The sequence below is a fragment of the Zingiber officinale genome, chromosome 4A, assembly GCF_018446385.1.
Source record: "Zingiber officinale cultivar Zhangliang chromosome 4A, Zo_v1.1, whole genome shotgun sequence".
In the NCBI taxonomy this organism is placed as follows: domain Eukaryota; kingdom Viridiplantae; phylum Streptophyta; class Magnoliopsida; order Zingiberales; family Zingiberaceae; genus Zingiber; species Zingiber officinale.
Window position 1 is genome coordinate 162307645 of NC_055992.1, and position 9517 is coordinate 162317161.

At 39.4% G+C, this 9517-nt stretch overlaps 2 protein-coding genes across 9 annotated transcripts; one reads left to right on the forward strand and one right to left on the reverse strand.

Moving 5' to 3' along the window:
* The first annotated feature begins 3469 nt into the window (after window positions 1-3469).
* Window positions 3470-6427, forward strand: LOC121972117 (E3 ubiquitin-protein ligase RNF170-like). 7 transcript variants are annotated; one of them, XM_042523763.1, is made up of 5 exons: window positions 3470-3769; window positions 4355-4548; window positions 5262-5354; window positions 5961-6012; window positions 6100-6427. In XM_042523763.1, the coding sequence occupies exons 1-5, from the start codon at window positions 3679-3681 to the stop codon at window positions 6210-6212; spliced, it is 543 nt and encodes a 180-aa protein (XP_042379697.1). In that variant the 5' UTR covers window positions 3470-3678; the 3' UTR covers window positions 6213-6427. The 7 variants fall into 7 exon arrangements, 5 of the variants coding, with proteins under 5 accessions (XP_042379697.1, XP_042379696.1, XP_042379698.1 ...); XM_042523762.1 differs by having other exon boundaries at window positions 3471-3769; window positions 5253-5354; XM_042523765.1 differs by having other exon boundaries at window positions 3472-3769; window positions 5253-5354; window positions 5961-6056; window positions 6182-6427.
* Window positions 6428-6573: 146 nt separating this feature from the next.
* LOC121972115 (uncharacterized protein At5g49945-like) lies at window positions 6574-9480 on the reverse strand. Of its 2 annotated transcripts, none has more exons than XM_042523758.1 (3): window positions 8413-9475; window positions 7152-7355; window positions 6574-7065 (listed from the first exon to the last, which is right to left on the reverse strand). In XM_042523758.1, the coding sequence occupies exons 1-3, from the start codon at window positions 9406-9408 to the stop codon at window positions 6847-6849; spliced, it is 1419 nt and encodes a 472-aa protein (XP_042379692.1). In that variant the 5' UTR covers window positions 9409-9475; the 3' UTR covers window positions 6574-6846. The 2 variants fall into 2 exon arrangements, 1 of the variants encoding a protein (XP_042379692.1); XR_006109312.1 differs by having other exon boundaries at window positions 6974-7065; window positions 7152-7375; window positions 8413-9480.
* Window positions 9481-9517: the final 37 nt, after the last annotated feature.

Consider the following 9517-nt stretch of genomic DNA (forward strand, 5'->3'; position numbering starts at 1 on the left):
TTTTAAAACTTGACTTGCATATTATTGTTTGAGTTATTGTCTTATCTTTAATTTATTGACTTATTTTACTCTAACTTAACTTGGGATTATTTATATCAAAAAGGGAGAGATTGTAAGTACCCCGTGGTAGTTTTAATGTGATCAACCAAGTCAGGTTAAATCCTGTTATGTTTTGATACCCCGTGTCTAAGTATGCAGGAACTTAGGAGCATAAGAAGTCGAGCGAAAGACGCAGCTAGCGAGAAGGACGGCATAGGGGAAAACCAACGGGCTCGGTGCGTCTGAGGGACAAGGTGCCACAGAAGAGTACACAGATGAATAAGGAGGCGTGCGGTATTTCCGAGGGACGAGAATCCAGAGCAGAAGTTTGCTCGAGAAGGCCGGAAGTTAAGTTCGAGTGAGACATATTCTTGATAGTCGAAATCATCCAAGCGAGTATAACTAGAGTGGAAGGATCAGACTGAAAAGTCAACTAGGAAATTGACTTGGTCTGGGAGCCGGAACCCCTCCGGGAGCCCAGACCCGAAAATTCAGCCAAACACAATATGATGCATTCTATTACGATGGGGATAAAATTCTATCCCCCTCCAGACGTCTAGAACCCTTCCAGGCGTCCCGAGTAGGGCTATAAATGAAGTGTTGCTCCTAAAAGCTAAACACAACTGAAAATTACAAAGAACGCCACTTGTATATTTTCTTTTCTAAGTTTAGCTTTATAATTGAGTGTTTAATTGCTGTAAGAGACTTCTCCGCCTGAAGGAGACTTTACTGGCTTTCATCTTCCTTAGATTAACAACCTCTCCTATTGTAACCAAGTAAAATCTTTGTGCTTCTTTTTTCTATTTATTTGCTTGTTATTTCTTTTATACAAGTCTTTACGTTGATAAAGCTATAAGCCGAGAAAGGTGTTCGTTTTCTTATTTCGGGCTATTCATCCCCCTCTAACCGACCGCTAGTAGTTTGCCCTCTAGGAAAGAGAAAGAATGAAGGAAACCCTCATTCATACTTTGACATTAGAAGAAGTTGAGACTATGAGATTAGCCTAATTTAAATGTATTGTCAAACATCAAAAAGGGAGAGATTGTTGGTACAATTTCCCCTGGGTCATGGGTGACCAGGTTGACGAGGTTTGAATTTGCTCAAGTTTAATTTGAGTCTTAATGTTTGAGTTTCAATCTTTGACAATGTATGGAGATTGCTGGTGCAATCGTTCATTTGAGGAGATTATTCAAACAATTCCTCTCTAGTAAAGGTTTGACCAATTTTATGTGGAGAAGAGTAAAGTAGGTCAAGGTTGACCAGATACTTGACTGGAAAGTCCTAACTGAAGGTCAGGTAAGGGCAAGTCCAACAGGAAGATTGTCAGAAGAAGAAAATCCAAGTGGGCCAGTGTTGACCAGACACTTGGTATAGAAAGTCCTGGTGAGTGAAGCAGACAGTTGAAAGAGAAGTTCTGGTGCATGAAGCCAAGCAGTTGGAAAGTTCTGATAGTAAAGTCAGGTAGTTGAAAGAAAATCCTCGTGAATGAAATCAAGTAAAAATCCTAGTGAGTGAAGCTAGACAGAAAAAAAATCCTGGTGAGTAAAGCGAGGTGAAAGTCCTAGCAAGTAAAACTAGACAGTAAGGAAATACTAGTGAGTGAAGTCATGTGAAAGTCCTACTAAGTGAAGCTAGGTAGTGAAAAAGACCCGTTGAGTGGTGAGTGAAGCCAGGTAGTGGAAATCCAGGTGGATCAAAGATGATCGGGCATCTGGTGATTGGAAGTCTAAGTAGGTCAAAGGATTGAACGGATACTTGACACAAGGAAAAAAATCCAAGTGGGTCAAGGGATTGACTGGATACTTGGTGACGAAGTCCCAGTAAGTTAAGGTTGACTATATGCTAGGTATAAGGAGTTCCAATAGGTCACGATTGATCGGATATGGGGTTTGAGAACCCTAGACTTGAGTTAAATAAGTTAGGGTTGGTCAATCGGTTAAGTGATTAATTGAGCCAAAGCCCAATCGATCAGTCGATCGATTGGGAGAGTGTCACGAGCACAAAGAAGTTTCATATTGATTAGCCGATCGATTGAGGCTGAATTTCTCGCAAGGATGCGAGGAGGTCGGAATCGACTGGTCAATTGATTCCGGGTTTTCTAATGAGAGCACAGAGGCACTCTGAATCGATCGGTAGATAGATTCAAGACTCCCCAATCGATTGAGATATGACCGTTGCGTAGGTTACGAGGTTTGGACGATTGGGATCGCTAAAATTTAATATGACAATTGTTTGGCAGCAGACCTAATCGATTGGGAGCCCTAGAAGCATAGATATAATGGTGACGACGAGTTCAAACGCAACAATTCTCCGCAACGCTTACATGATTTTTCTCCCATACTTACCGCTGGACTTCGAGCTTGGAAGAGAAGTGTTGTTGCAGTTTCCAACAGGTCCAGAGGCGTCTTCATGAACAAGAGATCAAGCAAGAAGAGGTTTTTCATTTGTATTCTTGTATTTATTTCTTGCTTCGAGTTGTATCTTGTTGTTGAGTGTAGTACGAGATTTCTCCACCTCCAGTTGTTCCGAAAAGGAGTTGTTTTCTAAGTGGAGAGTGTGTCGTATGTGGATCCTTGGATTAGTCACCTCTTCTTGAGGTGGATACTAAGTAAATCTACGTATTAACATTGAAGAGTTTGCTTCGAGTATATTCCGCTGCAAATTATCATCACAAAGCAAGCAAATAAACATGACAAGCTATTCACCCCCTCTAGCTCCGAACTATCAGAATAAAGACAAACTAAACTAAACTTTAAAGTATTTAAGCTTATTTGATAAAATAATCAAGTCAAGTCGAACTGAGTCAAGCCTAAAATAAACTAAGCCATTGAAATAATTATTCAAACTTGACTTGATTTATTTTTTTTTATAAATTTGCGTTTCGTTGAAGCTTGACTTAAACTTGAATTTGTTTGATTGTTTAAAATTTAAGATTAATGAGTTTGATAATTAAAATTTGTTTGTAGTTTAAAAGTTTATTTATTTATTTAACAAGTTGATAATAATTTTATTAAAGAACATACTTCCTAAAAAAAAATTATTTGTTAATTTAACGTGTGTAAGTTTATTTATTTAATTAATTTTGTAGGTGTGAAATGGATTAATTCGAATCATTAATTAGTTAAATGATTGAAGGCGAAATAAAAATAATATTATTTTTTTATAATCTAGATATCCTATGGCAGTAAAGAATCAAACAATCAAACTGTGACACTTTCTTTAACTCTTAAACAATCAAACTGTGACACTATAATATTATTTTAGTCACTTATGGGAATCGTCATTATTCAGTATCGGCCATGGGCAGTTGAGATCCTTATGAGCTCAATAAATCTAGTAATTTACTTCATTAATAATATTTTTTTTTTTGCCAATATTGAAAATTCAGGGGATTTTCAGGCAAGTTGCTGCCTATAAATTCCACTGGGTCTTCTCAAGTCTCCTTATTTTATGATTATATCAAACGAGAATGGCGAGCGATAAGCCGAAGTCTTCGCGAAGTAAACGGGAGCAGGCGTTGATCTGTTGCCGGTGAGCGCTTCGATCGAGGGGAGGGGCTTCGGGAGATCCTCTTCATACCAATCCCGGCGCTTGCAACCGAGGGATTGACCAGGGAACGAGGGAACGCCGGGGGAAGCCATGGTTATGCCGCCGTCCGGCGATGTGTGCTGCGTCTGCCACGAGCGGTTTCGGCTCCCCTGCCAAGCCAACTGTTCGCACTGGTTCTGCGGTGAGTTCCTTGTTGCTTCGATAGATCGGGGGGAGGTCGGATTCGTGCATTTAGGTTTTCAGCTCTTCGATTTCGGCCCGTAGAGTCGATTTCATTGCCTTTGACGACGTTGATTGATAGACCGGGTGTCGATTCGTTTGAGAATCCCTTTTGATTTGATTTCATCAGATTTTGTTTAATCTAACTCTTCTTTCAGATTCCTGAACCAAGTAAACCTTGGTTTAGCAACAAAGTTAGCCAATTCTGAAATAGTGTTTAGGTTGCAAAAGCAACTACTCACCTCCGTATCGATGGAAGACTCATGTTCTAGATAATGCCACAATTTGTGACACCCAAATTTAGCAGCTGATATTGGAGGTTTTGGGCTAGTTCTATTGATTTATAATGCCTAGTTCTATATACTGTCATTAAATGTTCAAACCTACTGAGTTAATTTACCAACTTTAGATTGTGAGAAAGGATCACAAAGTGATTTGTCATACTTTTAAACAGAAAAGAAATGAGATTACTTGCCTAATAACGGGGTTTCAAAATTGTATTCTTAGGGTCTGGAATTTTGTAGCTAAAGAATTTTGATCTTCTTAGGGAATTGTATTCTGAGGGTCTGGAATTCTGGATTTGTGCTCCAGCCATGCAAGTGCCCCCTATGCCGTCGTGCTATAACTCTGCTTATACCTGCATCAACGATAAATGAGGACCATGACCGGGAAGCTTATCAAGTACTTCAGAGTATTGAGAATTACAATCGCCAGTTTGGCAGAAACCCCAGCCTTATTCAGGTTTGTTGAGCTTTAGATAACATCGCCAACCTAGATGCCTGCTAAATATTCATCAAGGTCCAGTAACATAATGAAACACTATTCAAATGGAACACCTCATCTAAAAATAGAAAGAAAAAAGAAGTGGTGATCATCCCCATGAATCTCATCTTATGTTTCTGGCTTTAACATCATCTTGTTAAGCAATTAATCAGTCTTGTTATCGTTTTATGTAAATCAGTTATTCTGATAAGTTGGCGTAGAAGGATCATATAGTCAACTTCATTTAATGGGATAAAGATTGATTGTTGTTGTTGTAGTAGTAGTAACTATTCTGACAATTGTTTGCGTAGAGTCATTTTTCAGAAAATTTATAGTCATCTGCTATCCTTCCAATTCTTATCTCTTTAAATAAAAGATTTTTAAACAATATTAATTTCAAATAATTGAAATTGCCATATATTTAAGATAAGGAATCAAATAATTATATATAAACTATGCCTAAATAACTTTAACAAATATCTTAGAATTAGATAACTAAAGGGCACTCTTATAATTTTGAATTTTAAAGAATAAGTTGCATAAAAAGAGATGACAGCTTGAAACATCAGCACATGGCATTGTCTTAAAGATTCCTTTTAATTTGTGTGTGTATAGATGTATATTAGACATATCTATTTGGTCATTCACGAGTGTTAAGAATCTAAAAAGGTTCAATTTTGAAGAGGTTTCAGGATGTTCCATTCTTCATAAGAAGGTTATTGAGAGAATTTGTGGATCCTCAGAGAGCACTTCCCTTCGTCTTCAGAGCACGAACAGCCTTGTCTGTAAGTTCATCAATGATCAAATGGATGGTGTGCAGATCACTACATAAACTAGCTATTATCTCAATGTTTTATAATTGTGCTATCTAGATACTAAGAGCAAATAACATATTTTTTGAGATCCTACTTTTGTATTTTAGCAATGTCAGTAGTATGCATCCATGAAGATTCCAAAGGTATGCAATATTATCTGAATGTCTAATTGACATTACAAGTTTCTTGATGCATCCAACATTTTTGAAACATGTCGAGTCACAGAATGCTAGTAGTCTCAGCTTTATGTTGCAGGAGGTATAGAAGTTGCTGGTCCTGTCCTAAATTTAGCAGCATTCAGTATGAGTTGACTTGCTCACTTCATCCCATCATTTACTTTGATCATTTACATTCTCTTCGTAACTGCAACTAATCTAGAAACTTTTGCAGCTTGATTTAAAATATCGACTCACAAATGAATGTGGCATATTTCGAGATATAAAAACTAACTAACCTCGTGCTGTGCTATTTAAGCTTTGTAAAACCTTCTATTTATGAAAGAGTGAACTCAGTCATGGGATATAAGTATATAAAGTTTGATTTAGTCAGTGCATCTAATGTGACTTGTATTTGTAGATATTACTGAGCATTGGTTATGTTGCGAGCCCCATTGACATTTTATCGGAAAGTAAGTTGCCGTTGACTTAACTCCGCCAAATATAATTCACAATGGTATGTGCCATTTCAAACAATACAATGCGTGCTATTTGTGCAGGGATTTATGGTTTTGTTGGTTTTCTCGATGATTTTTTAGTACTGGTGATTGTGTTCATCCACCTTGCTACTCTGTATCGCAGTTTACTTCTGAACCGCCATGGAGGTGCTTAAAAAGCCCCACCTAGCATCGCATATGAAAGTGACTTGATTGAAGATGGTATTTGTGGTAAATTTCCTAAGAGTCAAAAACCAGATTATGAAAATTTTCTATTGAGATGTCTTGTTCTTAATGTGTGTATGTATAAGCAGTACCAACTCTTTTCTTCAGCTTGAAACTTGAACAGATTCTCATTTATCGAAACATCCGACAATGCGATTTTAGCAAACCTATTTCCATAATATCAAATGGTGTTTGTACTATGCCTTATTTTGTGATAAACGTATTTCATCATCTTTCATTTTTAATGTTTTTGATCACAACACAATTATAAACAACAAAATTATATTTAGAAAAAAAAAAAAACAAGTTTGCTTCCAGATTTCCAAGAGACAACATATACCATTGTAAAAAGACATGGCATGCTATGGGTTTTAGTCTAAATATTAATGTATCAGTTCCAAAAACAAAAAAGGTGTACCCATACTCACCTTCAGTCAGTAATAATTAATCTGTTAAGCAGGAACTTGAAGATCCAGTAGCTGGTCTTCTTTGACGAGTACCACTAGAAACGGTAAGAGGATAGTTTGGTCGAGCATCTCCAATATCGATGAAACTATAAGACGAAGGTAGAAGAGACTAGAGGTTCTAGTGAGATCGAAGCATCTTGACTTTGGGCATTGACTTCTTCAGTTGCCGAGCACGGTCCTTCTCTTCTTTCTTGCGAAGTGCCTCAGCGCCGAGTTTGGTTTCAGTCTCTTTCTTTTCTGCTTTCTTTTTCTGGATGGCTTCCTGTCTCAAGCCGAGGAGTTCTCTGTATACCTCTTGGGCGACCTTTGCTCTGACTGCTTCAGTTTTGGAACGGGCCTGTGGAACACAAGAAACACTCAAATTTGCAATCATCGTTGATTTAGCCATCGAGAAAGTGATCAAAAAGAACTAACTTGACTTACATGAGAACTTAGCTTGTACCGACCAATTAAGTCGATGTAATATGGTACAAGAGCAACTAATCGCGTCATGTCGGACATGCTATTGGCATCTGGAAGTGCAAATTTGAACGTGAGTGTCTTCTTGTGAGACCCTGGACGTTGATCTGAGAAATGCATAGAGATGAACCATTTCCCGAACTTCTCAAATGCCTTCTCACCGAAGACCTGAAGTGCAGAAAGTGATGCTGTTGTTTTTGAAAACAAAAGATCAAACATCATCAAGTAAAGGTCTACCAGTTATACTTCATTTATTTAAGGAAACGACATCATAATTTAGATTATCGTCACGGTTAATCATCCTGAATTTTCTGTGCAAATGATCATGTTTCTCTAAAAGAGCAGTTAGAAGGCCATTGGACAAACACTCACTTCTAGCGCCTGTAAAGGCAAAACACTCTTAACCATTTGAGGCTATCTTGATCGAATGCAAGGCGACAGAGCTTTCTCCAATTCGAACACTCTGACTTCACTTCAACCCGCAAGATAAAACAATTGCAACCAAGCTCCATTGGCTATCAAAACCATTCAGGCATTCAACCGAACAACTTTAGTACATCGGCAATCATCTCACTTACATGTTGAATTTAGCTGAACTAGTTTCAATTCAGATGAACCCATTTGACCTAATTCGAACTCACATAAATTCCAGCCAACTAGACTTCCTCTGGTCATGTTCGCTACTAAGGTCAGAAGCTAGTTCTATAACAGTTAAAAGATTAACTGTAATATGCTGTAAAAACACCACAACATTCTGAAAGCCCCAAAGCCTAAACTATTAGAAAATGTATATGATTAGAGATGGGACATATCTTCATTATCTACCTTTATTCACACGTTTGTAAAGAAACAAATCACAAATGAAAATTCAAAGGAAATTACAAACATTAAGAACTTCTAGCAAATCCATCACATTCATATCAGCTAAAGTTGTAAAAAAGTAAGTTAAAATGATTGATCACAATAATTATGATGAATTTTTTAGTTAGCTAGTTATGTGCATGATCAACACTTATATTTTCTTTATTATTATTATTACTACTACTACTACAACTATTTCAATCTAATGAAGTGGTTTTAAGCTCCATTAGTTAGCTAAATTCGAGAATATTTCAAAGTTGCAAACAGAAATTATTTGCATTTGGATTGAATAATTTCCTGCAAAAGGTGAAGGCCACAGGCAAATTATACATAAGGCACCAAAGATTGTATAGGAAAAACAAACCTGATCCAGAACGGCATCAGTTATCAGATCTCCAGCGACTTCTTTTGATTCAGTGACCACAAGCAGCTCATCTGCTATCCACTTCCTTCCAGATGGTGGGTTCATCCCTGGATTTGCATACCTTTGCAGGTCCCTCTCTTCCTTGTGCATATTTTTAGCCAGCTTCCTCCTTGCTACTGCCAGGACGACGTGATCCATCGATTCCTCATTCATCGCCACCTCAAAAGTGATGACATCCTTATTGGAAAGTACCAAATCAATCGCCCTCGAGATCAGGTCATGCCGGTTCCGCATTTCCATCGTGGCTAGCAAACTCTGGCAGTATCTCCGGCCGCTGGCATAGAACTTGAACACGTCCTGCCCCTCCTTCAACAGGAGAGCAGTGTCCTTGCCGTCTCCGGTGCCCAAGAGGCTGAAGTTCTTCTCAAAGATGGAGTCTTTGGTGGCAAACTTGGTGGCCCAGGCGAGAGCGATGGTCTCGTTCTCGCGCTTCCCAGTGAAGTAATTGATTAAGAAACAAATCAGGAAGCTAACGCAGACGATCTCGGTGGTGTACGATCTGATGGATGGTGGCGGCGGAGAAGGCGAGGGAACAGAGGGGGAAGGGAGCTCCCCTTCGGGGGCAGCGGTCAGATCAGGAGGCGGGACGGAAACGGGTATGCCCTCGAACTCATCCTCGTCCCAAGCATCAGAGGTCGGAGAGGGGTTGGGAGTGGGCGGGGGCCCGTGGTGGGTCTCCGGTGAGGCGGATTTTGATAGCAAGGTGGCCGGAGGCGGGACGGGACCGGATAGGGGGAGGTCATCGTGGTAAGTTACCTCTTCTGCGTCGTCGAGTTCGTCGGAATCGAATCCCTCAAAGTCGGCGGCGAGGGCGGAGTGGCGAGAGAGTTCGTGAGTGAGAAGAGATACGATGGAGAGGACGGCAACGAGGAGGAGAAAGGTGTCACCACGGGGAGCCACGACGGCCGTGAGGTTGCGCGGCCACCGGATCGCCATGGACGAGAAGCAGAGAGAGACAGAGAGAGGAGCATCCGATGAGGGCTTCTAATTTCAGGCAGGATCCTCTACAAAGTATGGACCATTTGAGGCATGGTATTTCCTGTAT

Coding starts and splice junctions, on each gene's coding strand:
- LOC121972117 (XM_042523762.1), top strand. CDS start 3,679: ATGGTTATGCCGCCGTCCGGCGATGTGTGCTGCGTCTGCCACGAGCGG. Junction 4,549..5,252: donor GAAACCCCAGCCTTATTCAG/GTTTGTTGAGCT, acceptor TCAATTTTGAAG/AGGTTTCAGGATGTTCCATT. Junction 5,355..5,960: donor GAGCACGAACAGCCTTGTCT/GTAAGTTCATCA, acceptor TTGTATTTGTAG/ATATTACTGAGCATTGGTTA.
- LOC121972115 (XM_042523758.1), bottom strand. CDS start 9,408: ATGGCGATCCGGTGGCCGCGCAACCTCACGGCCGTCGTGGCTCCCCGT. Junction 7,356..8,412: donor CTGATGCCGTTCTGGATCAG/GTTTGTTTTTCC, acceptor TCTGCACTTCAG/GTCTTCGGTGAGAAGGCATT. Junction 7,066..7,151: donor GGTACAAGCTAAGTTCTCAT/GTAAGTCAAGTT, acceptor TGTGTTCCACAG/GCCCGTTCCAAAACTGAAGC.